Source organism: Protomyctophum bolini (assembly GCF_963924005.1).
Source record: "Protomyctophum bolini genome assembly, chromosome: 10".
Classification (NCBI taxonomy): domain Eukaryota; kingdom Metazoa; phylum Chordata; class Actinopteri; order Myctophiformes; family Myctophidae; genus Protomyctophum; species Protomyctophum bolini.
In genome coordinates this window covers 26,544,954-26,568,006 of record NC_137871.1, presented here as the reverse complement: position 1 = coordinate 26,568,006, position 23,053 = coordinate 26,544,954, and the positions used below count along the sequence as shown (strand labels likewise).

At 41.5% G+C, this 23,053-nt stretch overlaps 1 protein-coding gene across 2 annotated transcripts; it reads right to left on the bottom strand.

Moving 5' to 3' along the window:
- Window positions 1-53: 53 nt before the first annotated feature.
- Window positions 54-21,527, bottom strand: tm9sf5 (transmembrane 9 superfamily protein member 5). 2 transcript variants are annotated; one of them, XM_080773898.1, is made up of 18 exons: window positions 21,228-21,527; window positions 20,153-20,220; window positions 19,940-20,033; window positions 19,625-19,752; window positions 18,881-19,010; window positions 17,654-17,781; window positions 17,118-17,226; window positions 16,170-16,249; window positions 15,961-16,066; window positions 15,646-15,696; window positions 14,900-15,032; window positions 13,003-13,122; window positions 12,825-12,882; window positions 11,927-12,086; window positions 10,523-10,674; window positions 9,094-9,205; window positions 7,651-7,822; window positions 54-1,111 (listed from the first exon to the last, which is right to left on the bottom strand). In XM_080773898.1, the coding sequence occupies exons 1-18, from the start codon at window positions 21,369-21,371 to the stop codon at window positions 1,044-1,046; spliced, it is 2,013 nt and encodes a 670-aa protein (XP_080630024.1). In that variant the 5' UTR covers window positions 21,372-21,527; the 3' UTR covers window positions 54-1,043. The 2 variants fall into 2 exon arrangements, with proteins under 2 accessions (XP_080630024.1, XP_080630025.1); XM_080773899.1 differs by lacking the exon at window positions 15,646-15,696.
- Between the last annotated feature and the right edge of the window lie 1,526 nt (window positions 21,528-23,053).

Genomic DNA, 23,053 nt, shown 5'->3' with positions numbered 1-23,053 from the left:
GTGGTCCTTAATAATAATTTAAGTTTGGCATGTATAAAATAAAACTAAAATAATTTCCAATTGATTAAATGTATTTATTACAAGTAAAAATCTTATCACCTTGGGTGATGACTCCACACTGCCAGAAGCAAAAAAAGCAGCAGTGTTTTTTTTTGTAGTTACAGTCTGTAAATCACTTTAATAACATTAACTGGTGCAACTGCGTACTGGTATGTACTTCATCTACAAACTGCATGAAGTGAACATGAATCTCTTCAAGCAGGGCGTGTCACTGAGAGATCAACTTACACATACACAACATAGTAGTAGTATCCGCCTAATCCTCTATGATACAGATGTGCTTCAGAGCCAAGATTAAGTCTTGGCTTTTCTATGTAAATTTGAAATATAGCCGTTTTAATAGAGAACATGAGCCCGATATGATGAGATAATAGCAATATGGTCACAGAGATTCTGTACATTGTGAGATAACTCTAAGAGAGGCTGTTGATAGTTGAGAATCTATAACCCCCTGTCTCTACCGCCCACAACCATAAACCATTTTTAAAGACAGTTTCATAATGGTGACATTCTTTACGTTAAGTATCAATATATATTTACATATATATATAATCATTACAGCAGAGGTTGCGAACCAATAAAACAAAAATCACAAATATAACAGATTCACGGGAATAGAAAAGCAAAATAACAGACATTTTCCTCATTAGAAAAAGCTAAATGAAAAGTATTTAAACTTTTTCCTGTTAAACCCCACTAAAACAAGTTGTGCACTATGACAGCCAGATCTTTGGAACACACCCCGATGATCAAGGCGCCACTCAAAAAAGTGAATGAATCATCAAAAGTGAACACAAAATTATTGAAAAACAATGTTGACGGCAATGTAGGTTTTTCGAGCACAACAAGAGGACGGGGCTCTTCAGGGTCATTTTGGAGATAAATGATGTTTTAGTCAAGAGTCCACTCACTTCGCTTCCTTTCAGAACCAGTGCAAAGAAGAAGCTGTCACTGGGAGAGATGAGTCAAGTCTCTCCTGTACCTCAGTCCACCTTGACTACACTGTAGATTTTATTTACAAACCAGAAGCAGGCAAAGAAACCAATGGTACCTGGGGAGAAATAAGACAAAGGCAAAGCAAAGTGTTACAGGGGAGGGAGCCATCTTTTCATATGGGCCAATCCAACCTCATCACAAGTTGATGCAGGTGTAGTTTGTCACAGAAAAACATTAAAACATGCAGCCCGCCAGAACCGTAGAAAACTGTTAAATTAATCATCTAGCCTGCCAGACACGTAGCTACATTATCCATTTTGTCATTGTAACATGCGGTTATGGATATTTGGCTCTTCGCACGATAAAACCTTGGCAATGCGCGATTTAACACTACACTCTCTTACAGTATGTTCTGCATACATTGAAAACCCTATGGTGCAAGAACATCTGGTAGGGGGGAAAACATTGTCAACTGTAATTTCAAGATTGTTCTAGGTAAGAATGACATGATCATGACAAGCACCACATTGAGAGTTAACCACAAAAACCCTGTATATTTTGTTGCTCAGGGTCCCTCAGGGATCTGTACTTGGCCCTATGCGATAAAATGCATTGTGAGCTTGTAGATCGGCTATTTTTGGCAAATGTTCAGCATTATGATTATATGAAAGGCTGCACTGATCTCATGCAACTCTGGAAGGTGGGGGCCAGAAATACACAAAAAAAGATATAATCATGACATAGAATGAGAGGAGTGGGTGGGGATCATGGTTCTGGGGAGGGGTTTAACAGTTCATTGGCATAAATACCAAAAATAACTCGGTGACACATCTTACTGCAGCTGGATCACCATCACAGTGTCACCAATTTCCTTCTGCTAAAAGCCTGGTAAATTCCCTTTCAGAAGGTTGGCAGGAAACAGGCAGTGAATCCACATGTCTGCCAAAGCACCAGAGGGCTGGGGGATCTGGAGATTACACATTCTCCTCCGCTCCTCTCTAGAGAGCAGCCAGATAACATTTTTAATTGGTAAAAAAAAGAAAATCCTGGGAGAGTATGAATTAATCTGTGCGAGAAGAAAGCCCTATCCGACTGCTCAATGGGAGCCAACATAGCTCACTCCAGAATTAAGTTCCCATCAAAGTTTGGAGGTAAAAAGGAAGGCTTTTCATAAGAAAAAAAAAAGGAAATGTAGATTTAGATCAAAACTGGGAGTCAAATAGAAATGGAAAATCAGTTCCTTGAACCCTTGGATTTATTTCTTCGTTGGAGATGATCTTCTGACATCTTTTCCAATTGGACTCTTAAGATAGTGTCTTGGTAATGGTGTGGTGACAAGATTTGCCTAGCGGCCAACTTTATCTAGCCCAATGACAGTGTAACATTTGGGAGGATGTCACCGTGTGATGACCATGTGAAATAATGGTGCTCAGAGCTTAATTTCTGGGCGACAGCTTATCGGCGTGCTTCCAAGTTCTATGAATCTGCTTGGCCTCTTGTACTTACTTGGCAGTAATTTGGCACACTCAACTGAAGGCGACTCAGTGCACCGTTTTATTACTTGTACAGTATAAACTAGAGCAGGGTTTCTTTGGCTGGGGACCACCGGAAATGCATTGGCCATGTCTCGCGACCCCCACCTCCCTCCCCAACCCAACACAAACTGACTGCTACAAATACCTTAATAGAGAAAATACATCATAAATACTGAAATCAGATATAATCATTAAGGAAAGTTCATGCATGTACTACTATGTAAACTCTTAATTTCCATTTTCCAGCCATTCTGCCCCCTCCTATATACACAGGTTTAATGTTTGTTTTTAGTTCAATGTTTGTTTTAAAAACGCCATTGACAATGAAGGGAAAATTTACGTCATCTTGTCTTAAATGCCATTAACAATAAAGATAATTTAATGTTTGTGTTGGCACCGTTTGTTTTACATCGCCATTACATCACCTAATCAACATGAGTTAGACTTTCATATATAAGCGCCCCTCACTTCACACAGGTGTCCCCAGGTTGAGAACTCCTGGACTAGAACACCGAAATCTGATGTCAATATCGCTAGAGTACACGGGTGTTGTGTATACTTTTTATTTGCATCGTATTCCCCATAAGGGGATTTTAGATCGCTTCATATAAGAACTGCGTCTGAAAAATAAACATCATCGTCATGCAGGCCGTTTCACTCATATGGATATGAAGAATCAACTGACGCTAATGATACTGCTGCTGGATTAGTTACACACCATCATATATGAGTGACTGACTGTCATAAAACGATACAGACTAGGGATGCACCGAAAGGGAAATTCTTGGCCGAAACCGAATACCGAATATAGGAAACAGTTGGCCGAAAACCGAATACCGAATATCCGAATACATCTTTGTTGTAAAGCTACCCGATTATGGCAAAAGACATGATTATGGCAAAACCTAACTTAAATAATAAACACTTATGGGTCCATTAAAAAACATCTAAATAATTGGAGGCTTTGTGATTAATTAATCTCAATTAATCACATTTGAATCGCATATCAATAGGCCTATTTGACCTGAGCAGTGAGATTTTTTTTCTACATAAGCATAGGCAATAAAAACAAGTAGTAATAATAATAATAGTGATAATAATATTATTTATATTAAGCTTCTCTGAGTACCTAAAGACACTTTTCAAAGAGAACATGAGAAAACAAATAAAAACAACTTTATTAGAGAAAAACTAAGACTATGGAATAAAATTAATTAAAGTGGAATGAGATAGCAATATTCCAGAGGTGGGTTTGAATTTATAGGTGGTGGCATGTCTGAGTTTTGGGAAGTGCATTGTTTTGACAGGTCTGCCTGCTGTGGACAACGATACAGTCTATCATTCATTGTTAAAGCTCCAAATGATATTCCCATTCGTCTGTGTCTGCCCGTGTAAACGCAGCGAGTGTGAGGGGACGAAGGTTGGGGAACGGATGTAAAGTACATAGTGTTAAAACTAACGTTAGCTCCCATGCTAGCTACTAGCTTCCCTCGTCAACAGAACACCACCACAGATCGGGTGGAAGCTGCTATTATCACGTTGCTTGTGCCCGTGGATGGGAAATAAGATTTAGAAGGCTATGGAATCGTGGATGAAAGCACAGTTGTGTCGGATCTGCCTGTGCGTTCCGTGACTGCTGCTCGTCACTCGTGTGTTGTGTTGCGACTGTCGCTGGCTGGGGGCTGCTGAATGATGCATAGTTAAAGAGCGTCATAAGCATGCGCCCTTCCTGCGCTGAAAGTAGCAGATCTACAAGCTATCTACCCGTCGCAATGCACAGCGCGTTGGGCTTGTACATCTGTGTTTTCCTCGCAGTTTAGTTCGATTCACAACTTTAGGACCACTACTACTATTCGGTGATATTTTTCGGCTTATTTGAGCCGAAACCGAATAGGCCGAAAATACATTTTTAGCCATTTTCGGCCGAATATTTTCGGTGGCCGAATTTTCGGTGCATCCCTAATACAGACACACCTCCCCGACCATATCACAGAGACAGTTTGTTTGTTTTGGGACCACAATTGAGATGATTTTAAGATGACCCAATGTTATTCTCCATAGAGGGGAACCAGGGGATGAGGACTTCAGTGCTCTAATAAGACATGGGCATCAAAGATGTGATGCTCTCAATTTTGTGTCAGCAATATTCAGCTGAACACATGCAATTTCTTAATAATGTCAACTATATCTAACTGGCAAAAACTATAATGCAGCTTCTTCCCCTTTATTTGGAGAACATTGTTCTGGCCCTGACCGCAGTCCTAACATTCCGGGTAACTCCAATGTAGCCCGACAGCGAGCCGTGGGTTCCAACGCAACCGTCTTTGCTGCGCGTCACTCCCCATCTCCGTCTCCCCATTTCCTGCATCAGGCTAACCTTAAGTTAGCGCCAACATTACCGATTCCACTGCCGTGTGTGTGTCAAAGCTACAAGACTAGTATCAACTGCGCTGCTGATACACATCAACGCTTACTGCTCAGAAACTAGAGGCCACCATCCCTTTGCACAGTCTGAGCTCCATCTGTGTGGGTGTGCAAAGCAAGCAACAACAAGTGAGGCTGGAAAGGACCAAGGAGTGCCGTTACCATGTCAACCTGTGTCCATCTCTTTCTCTTCTAGCATAGAGATAGAAGAGAGGAGGGGGCACGCCATGCAGCCCAAGCCTTTTGATAGCATTGTTGTGCTGGATACATGCACCCACAGTTCCACAGTGACATTTTCAAGTGCCAGCCCTGGCATGTTGCCATAACAGCCATAGCCAAGGGCAGCAGGGATACTGGCCATTTAATAGGCTTATTATTATTCATGGTAACAACAGGTACATTGGATATTTTGCGTCTTTTCATCAAAAGAAGACAACAAAAGCATTTGATAGAAGCATTGGCTCATCAAATGAAAGGAAAAACCTGAATAACTGAGTGGAGAGACCATCACAAAAGCATCTGCTTCCATACAGGACAGGTGCGCTGCAATACAAATCCTAGAAAATGTTGAGCAGGTCCAGTTGACCTACATTTTGGATGAAGATGGCAAGAGCAAATCTAAATGCCTATGATAAGAGGGTTATTGGGGGCATGGATATGCCCGTCACAAGTATTACATAACCGCAATTACTTGAGAGAATTGACCTATAGCTAAGCCCCATCCCCAAACTGCTATGGTCCAATCACAGCTAAGCATAACATGGGTTAGACAAACCTCTCCACCAATTGTTTCCCCAATATGAGAAAACATCGTTTTCAAAAAGAAATGTCACCCACATATTTTTCCAGTGCATACGCAGGCCTTGTTGACGGACTTGGAAGAGATTTTGAAGGTCTGGTTCCAAAAATGATTTGATGTGTAAAATACATGATATTTACATTGGAATGAATGCTTTGCTAAAGGTGAATTATCTTTGCATAATGGTTTCCATGTTGAAAAGTGTTCATACATTTGCAAACCACCGTAGGTCGCAGTTTACCATCAAAACATGCATCTCCCGTCAGTCAGTCGGTCGGTCACACCTCTATATATGGTCACGCCTTGTGACATCATGCCTAGTGACACGTCACAGGGAGTTGCATGGTGAACCCTTTGAACATAGTGAACAAAGCGGTCGACGTGAGGTCGGCGTTAAGAAATGTGGGCGAGCGGGTTTAAAGGCGCGCATTCCGGTTACCCTTCAAACACAGTCTGACACTCTCTCACATAAAATTAAGCATTTAGCCTAGAGAGCAGATTATGTAAAATTATCATTGTAGGAAACAAGCTAACAAATGCAGTTAATACGTCTTGGCACTGGTTTTATGACAAGCATTTCTCAGTGTAATGGCACAAAAAAAAAAACATGACTGCCGCACGGACCTCCTAAATTCCTAATTGGAAATCTGTCAGCATTTATAGCAGACCCTGAGAAGAGTTTCAGCAAACTTCCTCAACGGACTGACGGTTCAAGTGGTAAATTAACTCTTCAACCACATTTGACACTGTGCTCATTTATTATGAGCATCACACCTTTAAAGTAAATAAAAGGTGTGAATTAAAGCAAATACAAGGTGACAGGTGCTACTGCTTGGCTTCCAGCAAGGAAGCAAACAGTAATGCAGACTACATCCTGGTATCTGATGTCACAGCAACATCAGAGTTCATAGTACAGGTCTCGTGATTTAAATCAACACTTTTTCTGTGTACCTCTTGTGCCTCACTTCACTTACAATCGACAATTCATCAACTATTATTTTCGCTGTGTGATTGAAAAAAATCAAAACATGAGTAATGCGGCTCCAATGTGGATCTCTGAGTTCATGTGGCCAGCTACAGTATGATGGTCTCAACCCGTGGGTCGCGACCCAAATAATATTTTGGGGGGGGGGGGGGTCCCCAAAAAAGAATAAAAAAGAAAAAGCTGGAAAATGGAAATGAAGAGTTTACATACATGTAGCATATGCATAAACTTTCCTTAATGATATCTGGTTTCAGTATTCATTTATGATATAATTTCTCTAATATTAAGGTTATTTTTGCAGTCAGTTTGCATTGGGGGTGGGGAGGGGCTGAAACTGCAGGTGAAAGAATGCGGGAAATACATTAATGGCATCCATCTATATGCTTATTTTAGCTTTTAAAAACGCACAAAATCCCGGCGTGCGTGCGTTAGTAGTATTTTCATATTACATCATTTTCCATGATCTGGCACAGATTAGCCGCCTATGAAGTCGGGTCCTCCTGGTAAAACAACAACAACACACTAGTCTCCTACAGACAGCTACGCTAAAGCTGCTAACAGGCAGCTAGTGAGTCTGAGAGAAACTAAAAACTAAGTCAAACAGAAGGGAGGAATATACGTTTGGCGTGGGACTGGGAGTGATTAAGTTCTTTACCCTGCCGATGACAGCTGGATATGCTGTATGAAAATACGTTGCAATGTGAGAACGTGGACGGCTTGTTACCTGGAAATGGATATATACAACCACTACGTAACATTGGTGAACTGTCGAGAGAGTGGTGAGTGACATTGTTTGTACAAGTACGTATGAATAGCCGATCTACAAGCTCACAACGTGTCGCAGTGATGCGTTGTGAGCACAACGTACTAATACTATATTACTCTGGGCATCATCTCCTCCATGGACTCACCTGTGAAGAGGAAGAAGATGAGGACCATGATCATGGTGTAGCCAAAGTAGAGAAAGGTGCTGGCCGCTCCTATGATCTGCAGCTTGGAGAAGAAGTAGTGGACAGCGTAGACCAACAGGTAGACCGCCGTGAAGCCACTGGTCAGGAAAGAGCGCCACCACCAGTGGTAATCCTGGATTACGGGGTACAAAACGCAACAAACCTCAGTGTCACACTTCTTTCTTAGACATGTGTGGTGGAATTCACGGTCAACCAGTAATAGAAAATAAAGGGGTCAGAGGCACTACTTAAGAAGGTGGTGGTTATGCTTTTAATACACGAGTGGACAAGGTCTGTGGTACAGTCGTTCTGCCACAAACACAAGTAATCGGACCATGGTAAATACTTAATACCGTTACGTTACAAGGACAAGCTGTACCATAAACAATAGCTATCGGGCCTAAGAGAGACATTGTGGCTCTTATATCATGTATCATATGTTGTATCAGAGGGCACAGAGATGAACATCATAAGATGGACATAATGTACTGAAAATAAGGTTACATATTAACCAATCATAATAATCACAATATGATTTCTTTCTTCCTCACATGAGATCTAGGAATTGCAGCAGAGCGACTTTTAAATCAGCAAAACCACAATCGATGAATTGAGGTTGAATTTGAGGTATGTCCAAAACAGAAACTTCTCCGGAAATGGATCTAATAGACTAGTTATTAATTTAGTCACAAGGTCTTTTCATTAGTTCAATATTTATAAAACCCACAAACACACTTTCAACATTGTGTCCCCATTTTGGCCATGTCATAATGACAGCATTGGAGGTTTTCCAACATTACAAATCAACAAGCTGCTACAATATCACTTACACCAACATTAAAGTGTAATGAAACGGTTGTGTATTTACCTGCCATGATGCAACTAGCAAATTTGGCGAGGCTTTTTATTTGAATGAAAAAATTGCCTACAGTATATGTAATACCACAAAAAGCAGTACAGCATTTTTCCCCTCAGAAAACCATGTTGATTTAGCCATTTGTAATATGTAACTTTTAACCCAGTACTGGGTTTGGTTTTATTATATACATCGGCGGAATCGGCTTTGTTTGCTTTAGTTTATGATAAGTGTGACTTCATCATTTCCGTTTATGATAAGGGTGAACAGAACGCGGATGTACTGGGCTCATTACTGAATTTTCACTTAAACGTTTTAGCTAAAAAGCATAATTTTATACTTTGGCTATTCAAAAATAGCAGATCTACAAACGCATAACGCATCACTTTGTCTTCATTGGTAAGTATTATTCTGTGCTTAGACCCCCTGTTATGAATTGAATATAGGAGAATGTGTGACTAGTAGCACTCTGTGAAAAGTGTGATACAGGCCTAAATGGGTTATCATTAGTATGTCAGCTGGAATTATTTCCAGAAAGATGTGCTAACCTCTGCACATAGATGGAAGTAGCAGAGCAGGATGGTGGCCTCGGAGCAGGTGATGAGCAGAATGATGAAGACCAGGAACAGAAAGCCAAACATGTAGTACATCTGGTGTGACCTGTGGACCAAACACAAGAACATGAGGTACATCTGGTGTGACCTGTGAACCACAACACAAGAACATGTAGTACATCTGGTGTGACCTGTGGACCAAACACAAGAACATGTAGTACATCTGGTGTGACCTGTGGACCAAACACAAGAACATGTAGTACATCTGGTGTGACCTGTGGACCAAACACAAGAACATGTAGTACATCTGGTGTGACCTGTGAACCACAACACAAGAACATGTAGTACATCTGGTGTGACCTGTGGACCAAACACAAGAACATTTAGTACATCTGGTGTGACCTGTGAACCACAACACAAGAACATGTAGTACATCTGGTGTGACCTGTGGACCAAACACAAGAACATGTAGTACATCTGGTGTGACCTGTGAACCACAACACAAGAACATGTAGTACATCTGGTGTGACCTGTGGACCAAACACAAGAACATTTAGTACATCTGGTGTGACCTGTGGACCAAACACAAGAACATGTAGTACATCTGGTGTGACCTGTGGACCAAACACAAGAACATGTAGTACATCTGGTGTGACCTGTGAACCACAACACAAGAACATGTAGTACATCTGGTGTGACCTGTGGACCAAACACAAGAACATGTAGTACATCTGGTGTGACCTGTGAACCAAACACAAGAACATGAGGTAGATCTGGTGTGACCTGTGAACCACAACACAAGAACATGAGGTACATCTGGTGTGACCTGTGGACCAAACACAAGAACATGAGGTAGATCTGGTGTGACCTGTGAACCACAACACAAGAACATGAGGTACATCTGGTGTGACCTGTGGACCAAACACAAGAACATGAGGTAGATCTGGTGTGACCTGTGAACCACAACACAAGAACATGAGGTACATCTGGTGTGACCTGTGGACCAAACACAAGAACATGAGGTAGATCTGGTGTGACCTGTGAACCACAACACAAGAACATGAGGTACATCTGGTGTGACCTGTGAACCACAACACAAGAACATGAGGTACATCTGGTGTGACCTGTGGACCAAACACAAGAACATGAGGTACATCTGGTGTGACCTGTGGACCAAACACAAGAACATGAGGTATACATCTGGTGTGACCTGTGGACCAAACACAAGAACATGTAGTACATCTGGTGTGACCTGTGAACCACAACACAAGAACATGTAGTATATCTGGTGTGAAATGTGGACCACAACACAAGAACTCTGTCTGAACATTTCAAATAAATTAAACTTCTGGAAGTTTTGAAACCTAAAAAAGAAAAGACTCCTTAATGCGTCGGAGACGATTCAGTGTCGCTGTGCTCTTACCAGATGCTATTGAGAATGAAGAAGAGTTGAATGAAGATGCAGCCAAAGGGCAGAATGCCGCCCATGATGATGCCAGGGACAGGCTTGGTGAAGAACGACTGCTCTGGAATCTGACGGGGGATCTGGTTGGTTCGCACCGGTTGCTCTATGGCCTGTGAAAGAGATGTTCTGTGAGACAACAGACGATAGTGGGACAGAGGTAGTCTGACTGATGCCACATTTCAGGATATGCAAGTGCAACATTTTCTAAATCTAAAATAAATAAGAAACAACTTTTTGATAGATAAGAAATAAACACGTGAACTGAACTTTATTTTATTTAACCACTATTCCACCTATTCAAACATTTTGAAAAGGTTCAGCTACAGTACAACGATGCCCAAAATAGGGACGCCTGGTTGGAAGTGGTGGCAGTGGCTCAGGAGGGTATCCGGAGAACTCGCCAGTTTACCAACTCGCCATGATTTAGTGCATTTTAGTTTTACTTTCATTTCAATTGCATTGAGTTGAGAACAGAGAGGATAGTTGTTTAGAGTTAACATTAGAGAAAGTAGGAATGCTAAAAGTTTAAACACCAAAAAGTACCGAATGTATGTACGGTAATTCATTAGTAAACAATATCCTGAAATGGTAGGCCTACTTATCATTGGTATTCACATACTCACCTTTTTATCTAGCCTGGCTTCAAACCTGAATCGATACCATTAAAAAGAAATGTCCTGGCGATTCAGGTCTGGTGACTCAATGTCCGTATCAATCTGGCTATTAAATCAACCTATGATAAATAGTTTGTTTACAGAAACGACAGGTTTCGTAAACATCATCCAACATATTTTACCGCTTTTATTTACATGCTAGTAGCGCTTGTTGACTGTGTTTATTTGGTTAGCAACCGGGTTAGCCATAGCCACATGAACTGAACTCTACGGGCCGACGGCGTGGAACACACTCCCACTGTACCTTCGACAGGCAGCCTCTGTAGACATTTTTAAAGCACAGCTCAAGACCCACTTCTACAACCTTGCTTTTAATTGATCTTTACATTTTTTGTTATTCATGTCCTCACTGTATTGCATTACTGCTCTTGTTTTTTTAATGTTTATGCCTTGCTTTTCTTTTCTTTTTTTCTCCATTGCTCTGTAAAGCACTTTGAGCTGCATTTCATGTCATGAAATGTGCTATACAATTTTTTATTTATTATTATTATTATTATTATTGACAACATCGTCACATTGTCCTGGCGATTCAGGTCTGGAGAAAACCCAAAGAAATATAAATGCAGAATAGCATTGATAGCATGAGTAACATCTTTTAATTAAAGATTTGTTCAAATCTTTTAAACTGGTCATTACATCTAGTGTGTTTGAACAAGACTCGGTCTACATGTACCGAGGCGAAACTTACTGGTTTCTTGAATCCAAAGTAGGCACCGATGAAGGTGAGGGGCACAGAGATTCCAAACCATAGGGCCAAAATGGCCACTAGAGTGCCAAAGGGGATGGCTGCCGAGGAACCCTCCACCCACAGGATCAGGTTCATCAGGAAGAAGTCAGCAAAAACAATACTTTGGAGGCAATATAAAAGGAGAGAAGGGACATGGGAGAGAAGGGCGTACTCCAGTCAGTCCAGTACTCCAGGCAAGTAACTGAATATTAGAATGGATCTGTAAAGACTTCAAAAACCCTAAAAACTAAATGTACATTGTGCCATTCCATTGTTCTTGGACAGTTCTACAAATCTACAAACAACAAAAAATCACCTGTCTTGCTGTGTGGAGTTCTTCCATTGAATTAGTGACCGATTTGTGCGCTCATAGAATACTGGATTACATCCAAATTAGTTTTATTTGGCTTACAACTCTGAATCATAAAATTAACCTTTATACACTGAACCATTGGTTCTGTCATAGTGACTTGGGCCATATTCCACTATTCACTGTGTATAAAGCAACCCTAGGATTTGTCACTGAATGATGTGCCTTTTCCACTGGATATACCTGGGTAAACATCTGACTCATGCCCAAAGCAAATCTCTTACACCAGCATTGTTTTTATAAAGTATTTAGATTTCATTCACACACTCGTGTGAATACAAGTACAATGCAGGTAATCTGAAAAGGTGGGCAGATGTGAGATGGGCGATACAAAATATCCCGGCATTCAAAATGTTCCCGCAGCATGCCAGAATTAAATATAACACTAATTTACAGACATTTATATCATTGGAAGTCAAAATTCTGTTTATGGGTGGACTTTTCCCTTTGATGTTATGAAGTACGGACACAGTGGACACCTTAACCTACCCAGGACACAAGAGTGCAGTCAACAGGACGTTGGTCTTCCATTTTTCACCTCCGAATGCTGAGGAGAGAAAGTGGCTCAGAAAATGGCAATGGCTCAGAAATAAGTCATGTTGCAGCTATGTTATGTAAATGACTTTCAGCATCACATTTTGTCACACGGGGCAACTGTAGTACTCACTCTTGTACAGGCGTGCAGAGACGTAGCCGGCGGGGGTCCCCAGCAGAACCCAGAGGACCACAGAACAGGTCATTAGAGCTCCTCTGTTGGCTGGCGATAGGAAGCCCAGGCAGGCCAGGACTGCAATGCAGGACAAACGTGTCATTATAGTGCCACCATCACTGATGTACAGTGCCAGTACTTAGGGTGCATTCATGCATTAGCTCCAAGGGTGCTGGATTGCCCTGGTTGTGGCTCACTTGGAAACCTTTAGCGTTATCAAGCATGCACTGCATGCGGGTATTTGCAGAAAGTATATTAATATTCACAGTGATAACATTCTCCTTGTCTGCAGTGAGATGAAGTACCTCGGGCACTATATCTCTGATGACCTCACAGATGATAAAGACATTCATAGACAAAGGTGCAAATTGTATGCCCAGGCAAACATTTTAATGAGGAAACTTCATAATTGCTCTTCAGATGTTAAGGTATCACTGTTTAAAGCTTTCTGTACACCGTTGTATACTGCTCAACTGTGGAGTAACTACAAGGTGAGTAGCATGCATAAACTTAAGGTTGCATATAATGATGCATTACGATTACTAGTGAGGGTACCAAGATGGCACAGTGCCAGTCAGCTGTTTGTGAACTTGGGGGTGCCTACTGCCTACCTGTCAAGCCCTTCTAAGAAACTTAATGTACAAACTCATGTGTCGACTAGAGGAGTCTGACAACTGTGTCATCAGGTTGTTAACCAACCCTGTGAAGAGCTCTAATAGGTTCTCTTCCATGATTTGGAGACATTGGCTAAACTGCCTCTACAGGCTGTGAGCATATGCACTGTCTAAATATGTATAATGTATATTTAAAATGTTCTATTTTTAATATGTTTTATTATTTACTGTCTTTTGTTCCTCTGTATGTGATCTGGACCATGAGTCTGTAATAAAGATTGAATACACCGTCTTTAGAAAATGACAGCATTGGCTTAACCCATTTTGGGCGGGAACCCCCGTTTTAAGCATTATGTTATACTTTAGACATTGAAAAATAGCAGATCTACCACCGAGTGCCAAGCTATGAGCTTGTAGGTCTGCTATTTTTGAAAAATCAAGAAAATTCTGCCCAAATGTTTGAATATATTCTTTCAGAGCAAACGTTTTTAATTCAAATCTTTGCTTCTGGGAGGCCCCTGTGGAACTACATATTTTCAGATGGGGCTCGGCGGGCAATTACATAGAGTTTTGGGCAAATGTTTGAGAACGACAGACATTTAGAACCGACTGATTTAGAAGGGATTTATACTGTAGAATCGTCCTCGGGTCTAAATGGGTTAAGTAACTACGGCTCATTTCTGTTCGCCATCTTGCTGGGGAGATAGTGATGCGATTACACAGTACAGCATCAGAGTGGATTCATGATCACACCCATGATCACACCCTCTTCAACCCTTTCACTCAGTATTTTGGTGCTGTGCCTGTGCGCGTGTACAGGAGACGACACTCCATAAGCATGCTACTGTGTGCAGCAGTTAATCCATTTTGGGCGGGAACCCCTTTTGGTGTTTTAAGCATCGTTATACTTTTAGCTATTGGAAAAATAGCAGATCTACAAGCTCGTAGTGCGGAGCTTGTAGATCTGCAATTTTTATTTATTTATCGTGAACATATGGCACAAATCTTTGAATATATATTCTTTCAGAGCCAAGTTTTTAACTCAAATATTTGCATCTGGAACAACATATTTTCAGATGGGGGTCGGAGGCCGGGGGTCCTTGACATGAAATAGTTTGAGAACGACCGACATAGAAAAGGTTTTTCAGGAAACCGTCAGGATTTAGAAGACATTTGTATAATCGTTCCCAGGTCAAAATGGGTTAACCAAACAGAACCGACTGTTGTACAAGAGTCCTTACAGAGGGTGATGAAGGTCATGATGAAGATCTGGGTGCCTTGTCCCAGGAACACAGACAGCAACATGCCCTTCCTGGGAGGACGGAAAACATCTCCATGCACCTGTTTCCACCCGGACTCCTCCTGAGCGTCCTCCTATTGATGAAGATGAGATGAAATCAGGGAAGCTCTTGCCACATTCAATCACTTAAAACCCTCTGGACCTAGTAAATGAATACAGAGTTGGCCGGGGTCCCCCGGGGCAGCTTTTTTTTCCCTTTTACCTCTACTCCAACTCTCTTCGACGAAGATAGCAGATGTACAAGCTCACAGCGCGTTGCGGCGGGGCGCTGTGAGATTGTAGATCTGCTATTTTCATGAAAATGTTTCCCGCAGAATAGGGAGAATATAGGGATGCTAGGGTTAGACAACATAAGAAAGAGGTCAGCCAATCACCAGACAGTGATTACAGTGGTCAGCCGACAATCACCAGGCAGTGATCACCATGTCTCACAAGTACAGTCTGACACACACTAGCATAGCGGTTCAAGTCAGTACGCTGCTTTGCCGAAGGCTGTAAAATATGGTGTGAATAACAATTACTGCCGGTCATGCTGATGATTTTATTTTTTATACTGTCCTGCAAATGAGGAAAGAAAGCCACACCATATTTTACCATGTGCACTCCATCGAGAAATCATCCACCCATAAGCTGACCAAAACACCACAACGGGTTGTGAATAAAATGGCTTTCAACAAGGTTACATACGTAGGGCACAGAGGTTTTTCCTGGTGCTGCTGGAACTTTTATAATGTCTGCCTGTGAAGTGTTAGCAAAGGTTTACAATTCTGAGTATTCTGCATAGAAATAGCCATCTAAACGGCCTGTTGCCATCTACTTGCAACATAGGGGAATATCCTTTTTTCCCCATTGCATTGCTGTGCACTCCTTTCTTTTTCTCTCGAGTTTCAGACTTTTAGTTGCAAATATATATTTTTTATTTCAAATTAGTTTAACTCTTACTAAGTGGACCTTCAGCACATATTTTCTTATGTACTAACGTAATGGGTTAATCTGCAATACCTGGTCCATTTGATTATATCTGGCAATGTCCTTATGCAGGGTCCTTAGCATGATCATGGCCACCATACCAGACAGGAATAGGACAATCACTAAGGAGTTCATGATGCTGAAATACAAACAAAACAAAACGCACCATTAGCCAATGAGTGTCAACGACCCAAAAGGCCTCAACAACAAGCCAGTTAAAGGAATGGAAGAATCACTCCTACCTAAACCACTGGATGTTGGTGTGTGGCATGGAGACCAAGATGTAATCCCACCGAGAGGCCCACTTGATGTCATTGTTTTCCTGTTAAAGAGAGGATGTATCAATACTAGGGATGCACCGAAAGGGACTTTCTTTGCCGAAACCGAATACCGAATATAAGAAACAGTTGGCCGAAAACCGAATACCGAATAACCGAAAAGATTTAATATTGTATATATTTTTGCCTACCATTGCCGTCATTGCCGTACCTTAAAGCTACCTGATTTATGGTTATGGCAAAACTTAACTTCAATAATAATCACTGTTATGGGTCCATAAAACATTTATTCAGCTCATTTGAATGCATTAATTGCATAAACTAGTCGGTGATATATTTTCCGCCTATTCGGGCCGAAACCGAATAGGCCGAAAATGCTTTTTTAGACATTTTCTGCCGAATACTTTCTGCGGCCGAATATTCGGTGCATCACTAATCAATACTGCAATAAAATATGTAATGGAAGCTATATTATTGTTCCTATATCTCAGGACCATATGTAAGTTAGTGTACATAATGTAACTGAAAAGTAAAGTGGTTCTCAATCTTTTCTGTATCAGGGCCCACTAATAAACATTGGTGGCCCACACATTTGATCACTTAACCCACATGGGTGTGACACTTCCATTTTCATTATTTTTATGTGTAATCAATCGATTTGTGTTCCAGCGTGGATCAATGGAACTAGCATAGTATACTTTAAGTTGATGTATCAGTTCTGTACCACAATAAAAAAAACTTTTCCAAGATTTTAAATTAAAACGATAAGATGAAATATCTTAACGTTATGTTTTAATATTCATGTTATTTTATCACTTTTTTGCCAACCTGTGGGCGAGGCCTCCAAATTTGTCCATTTGAAAAAGCGTCAACCACAGGTTTCATGTAGTAAGAAGACATGTTATTTCCTACCTCAAAGGAGACAGAGTATGTGTATGTTATCTGCACATCGCTATCAAACTCTCCAGGGAGCTCTGTGGGAGGGCCACTTTCACACGTTTTCGGATCCTTATGTTGGATGCTGTTAACACAGTCAGAATGCATGGAACACTTATTAAGAAGTCTAGGCCTTATTGAGCGCTGTTCAACCAAAAGCAACACGATAAAGCAGAAAAGCACTATAGCGCTCTCATGGTACCGTAATACCTATATATAACTCATAACATCGCCACTGTATGTCCAAAACCTTTTCAGGAAATGGATAAACTAACCTGTGTTCCAATGGATCCAGTATAGGTATTATTTAGTCACAAGCTCTTGTTAATACGTTCCATTGGTTCAATATTTACAAAACCCTTTCAAAAACCTCACGATGTGTCACAACTTGGCTATTTTCGCTACTTCTGTGCAACAATGTGGTACGACGAACTAGGGCATATGAAAAACATAAATGGACGTTTCTGCCCGACAGCAACATGATATAGGACTGTCATGGTCAATAAACTAACCTCTTTGGCTCGAGAGTGGCGGCTACCAGCCGAGCCCCTCTCCATCCCTCATTTGCTCCACTGTGGTATGTGATCTTGATGTCTATGTGGTTGAAGACGTAGAAGGTGTTCTTCTTATTGAAGTCAGCCTGAAAAACAACATTTACAGGTAACTTAGGCCCAGGCTACACGGCTCTTTTAGAAAAGATCCCTGCCCATAAGACAGAGATATGAGTCCACACACAAACGCAGAAACGCATTGAACACAGGATAAAAACACTGCAGTAGGTTTCAATTGTAGGCTATATTATATTTGATTTTATATCACTTATGAGGTGCCAATCATATGTTTTAATGAAGGAATAAGTACCGCATTTAAAAAGCCACCTAAATTGTGAGTGGAAGTGGAACATGTTTCTTTCATTGTCTGTCAGCATGTCACACTATGTGCGTAAATATCCAGATCCCGACTCTCGACTTTTCTTAAAAATGATAGACACTTTACCATTGCTCTGGCGACTTGGCAAGTCCTGCACAGAAAATAATAGCAGAGTCAGACCTATAGAAGTGTCCACGACCACAACCATGCACTTGTGAGCTTGTAGAGTGGCTATATTTTCGAGGTGTATAATAAATGTCACGGTATAATGTAGGCTAATAAAAGTACACACACGCACATTGTAGGCATCCAGGCACAGTGACAACGGAATGCAGTCAAGCGTGCGCCTGCGCCTGCAGTTGATGCAACATATGATACGTTTTAAAGTTGTTAACAGTGATATATAAACATGAACAATTGGATTGATATCCGTGTAGTTTCCATGTAGCTCAGTTTCGCATGACTACACAGCTCCACTGATCCGGATATTTTCCGAAAATCTTCACTTATTTATCAGTTTCCAAAAACCTCCGTTTGAGTGGCCGAAAACGCCGTTTGTGCGTTTAGCAAAAGATCCATATATGTGTAGCCTGGGCCTTAAATACACTCTGGTGTCTGTACAGTATGCAGACTCCACTTAGGCCTAACCACAAGCTCACAGCTGAGATGTCATACTAGGTCTGCAATTTCCACTATATATGAGAAGTTTCGAAAATGTTTACACATATTATTTGTTTGTGCCTATAATGATTTGTCCAACAAAAAAGGACACCAGGGACATCTACCATGTCAAATTAATTAATCCACATGGCTAAAGAGGTTAAGAGGCTGAATGAGAGTTTATGAATGACAGGGGAAATTGGACTCACATTGATGACGCAGGCATCTTTAGCTCGGCCATCCGTAGTGACAAGACAGCCAATGGGGAACCCGGGATTGCAGTACTTCTGACCATCCTCTACATCATAGCACCATGTCACCGGCATGTTGTCAACGATCCTGAAATTGATTACCGATAATTATGCCCAATTGTCAGACTGGTCTGCATTCTTTTCATGCAAATGACACCTTGTTGAACTGGAAATGCTAGTTATACTATGCATTGCAAATATACTGTTAGTTACTTGTTCACGATTGTTTGTGATTTACATTTAGTTTTGCTTGATGACCATGCTATCTAAATAACATTCTTAACATTTGTTAAGAATGTCATTTAGATAGCATGTTGTTTAGACTAGAGTTTCTCAACCATTTTAATTTCAAGGACTACGAGTTTGATATATTAGATTAGCCCATGGACCACCATTTGATCAAATATTTTAACTCTTGGACACAATTTCTACTGTAAAATCCTCAGGGTTCATTTAACTCTGACAGTGTATAAATGGAACCAAATTAACCCTTTCCGGGGCATTTTGTTCCATCATGTTACTCTTATTTTGCACTGTATATCAGTGGTCCCCAGACATTTTAGCTCGAGACCTAAAAGAGAAATTTGACGTCTTGCATTACTACCAGTGATACTAGTATGACCGGCTTCAGACAATGACATGCCATTTGAATATATACGCCACACCCACAGAACAGGACACCCACACCTCAAAGCAACTTACCAGTGGTGCTGGTAATTTAACTGCATTCCTCTCTTGAGAAAATCAAGCTTGGCCGCATCATCCTCGTTACCCTTCTTATACGATTTTTTGCACACCTCCTTGCACGTCACTTTCTCATTGAAGTTGAACTGGGAAAAAATGCGGAAGGAAGAGATATGTGCGATGTGCAGACCTTCTCTTTCGAGGAAGAGATATTCACAGAATATTGAATACACAAGGATAGGAAGTTGGAACTGTGGAAACCTACAAAATAAAAAATAAATAAACCCTACAGAAAACAAATTGTACCGTAATATATTCCAGAATGATTCTCACCTTGTATGGTGAAGTCTCGATTCTTTCACCGAATAACACCTGCCCAAGGTTCTCTGACGGCCTCTTCTCTTTGAGATCTTTGCAAAAGTCAAACCTTTAACAAATTAAGAAGAATTCAATAATTGTTATGGGCTTGCTGACATGCAGGCATTCATAAAAATAAATATATAATATATAAAAATAAAAAAGCTTATATCAGCTACTGTTACTTACACGTCATACTCATAAGGCAGGACTGATTCAACTGAGTCCAAGCGATTTACAAACAACTGGATTGAGGTCTGTAAAGGGGGGAAATAGTCAAATTAGTATCCACTCTCCACTTAGAGAGCACCTGCCTACTTGGTTATTGCATGGAGGTACAGATAACATTTTTTGTTAGGTGAAACCTGACTAATGAAAGCTCATGAAATGTAGACGACCAACTGAGGACCTCGTTCTATATTATGTATACGTTAGCTCTATCTGGCCCAGTACCGTAAACCCATGTTAGAGATCCATTCATACACCTACATGTGGACAGTGGAAGATCATTTTAGTGACCTAGCCTGCTAGCCATAGCCTAGGATTTAGACTCTCGTAGATGTATTTGATCGATTCTGAATCAAAATGTCTGAATCGATCGAATATATCTACGAGAGTCTACACATCTTAGGCTAGCCGAGCCATAGATATATATAAAGCAGGTCATAATAAGTGCTCTACTTCCGTGCTCAGTCAGGACCTGATGATGCTGCTTTGCTTAGTAAATGCTTACTGCTATGGGTACCATACCGATGCATCTTCATGAAGGTGCGCTGATTACCGGTACTTCCCCTTCCGTGTTGTTACCCACATAATCACAGCTTTGTTTTGAATGGAACATCTATTTTCTGGACACGTATCAATGGCCCAGCACCAGCAGCACCTTATGACCTGCTGTCTATCCGAAGAGCCAGAAACAACTCAAAACATCATAGATTCATTCCCAGTTGTTTGCGGTATAGATATCTATTCTCTAACACTGACGTAACATTGTATTAAGCGCCCTGAGCATTGTGCCGATACTGTTGCATTTTGTTATCTGATGCCAAGTTGTTGGGACAAGCTGACCAGCTAATAGTTCTCCGTCCGATCCAGTCAGTCTCGGGCCTAAACGGTACCTCAAGGTAACGTTAAGCTAATACTAAAAGCTGGATAAAGAATGCTAATGAATACAATAACGAACATGTTCAATTCTGCGGCCTACACGTGAATTCACACGTATTAAAGTAGAAGAAAAGCAGTTCTCAGACAGTTCCTTGTTTACCTGGCAGTCATCACCTCCTTCGCCCTCTTTGCAGAAACTCACGGGGGCTAAACCCGGAAGGTAGAACGCCGAGCAACACACACTGAACGCACATAACAACAACGGGAATATAAACACTAGATCCGATTCTATCCGCCTCTTCATTGTGTGTCTCGGAAGGAACGGAACGCTTCCGCGGCTCCGTGGTGATCTTCTTGTGGAACTGCGACTTTTTTGATCCGCTCTTACTCCCAGAATTCCACTAGAAGAAAACAACGTTTGTTCGCTGTGTGGTGAACACTAGCCGCCTCCTCCTCCTTCCTTCTGTTGCTCTCTGCTGACCTGGCTCCACTCATGACTGTCACAGGCGGCGTTGCCAGGTCTGGTTTGCGACTGCGAAAGAAACAAGCAATCAGGTCTGACTATGATCGAGTAAAAAAACCTATACCTAACACCTAACCTCAGTAAAACTATACCTAACCTAACCCTAACCTTAACCTCAGTAAAACTATACCTTAACCTCAGTAAAACTATACCTAAACCTCAGTAAATGTAACTTGCCCGGGGGCGTGGCAGCCGCATAACCCGTGTTGGATTTATTATGTTGCAGTGTTTCTCAACCTTTACCTTTCTGGATGCAATCCTACCTGGAGGGGAGAGAACAGATGGTGGAGGTGAATGGAACACTGTCCCCCCCCCCCCCCCCCCCCCCCCCCCCAGTGAGCTGTGGCATTCCTCAAGGAAGCATACTAGGTTCTTTACTGTTCCTAATATAATGTAAACGACATGAGATTGTGACTGCAACTTGTTCCTGTTCGCAGATGACTCGGCACTGCTAGTCTCGGACAGGAACAAACTGCAGGTTGAAAAGGCACTCAGCTCTGAACTCGGTGGAATCTGCACCTGGCTCGCTGATAACAAACTATCTTTACACCTGGGAAAAACTGAATCCTTTCTCTTTGGATCTAATGGTAATCTCAGCAAGGCAAATGGCTTCTTGGTTAAAGTTGGTGACAATGTTATCACACGTAAATATGAAATTACCTACCTAGGTTCCATCCTGGAGGCTAATCTTTCCGGTGATAAAATGGCCACCAACGTAATCAAAAAAGTCCACCAAAGAACAAGATTCCTTTACAGGATCTCCTCACTGGTCAACAAAAACACCTTGAAGACCTTAACAGGAGCCCTCGTACAAGGTTTATTTGACTAAATGGTGCATTTATATAGCGCCTTTATCCAAGGCGCTTTACATAGATTGTGCATTACATTCACCCATTCATACACCGATGGCAGCGGAAACCATGCAAGGCACCAGCTAGCACATCGGGAGCAATTAGGGGTTCAGTGTCTTGCTCAAGGACACTTCGACAGTAACTCTGGGGGAGCCCGGGTTCGAACTGGCAACCTTGCGGTTCCCATCCAGGCACTCTACCCCTGAGCCACCGCCCCCCCGACTATACACCCCCTGATAACACAGCACCTCAAAGGCCCTTAAAACTAGGCTCCAGACTTCCCAAAACAAACTGGTCAGGCTCCTACTTGGCCTCACCCCCCGAACCCACCTCACTCCTGCCCACTTTGACAGGCTGGAATGGTTTAGGGTCGATGCAGAGTACAGCATCTTGCAATGGGTTTGGTCCACAAGATTCGATACACCACCAAGATGTACCTGTCTAGATACTTCCTTAATGTTAACGAAGTCCACACCCACAACACCTGACCAGATGGAGTGCAACGAACCATGTACGAACCCAGATTCGGCAAAAAACAAGGGACTAAATTATTTTCGCTTCTATGCCACCAAAATGTGGAACGCCCTACCAACAGTCATTAAGACATGCGAA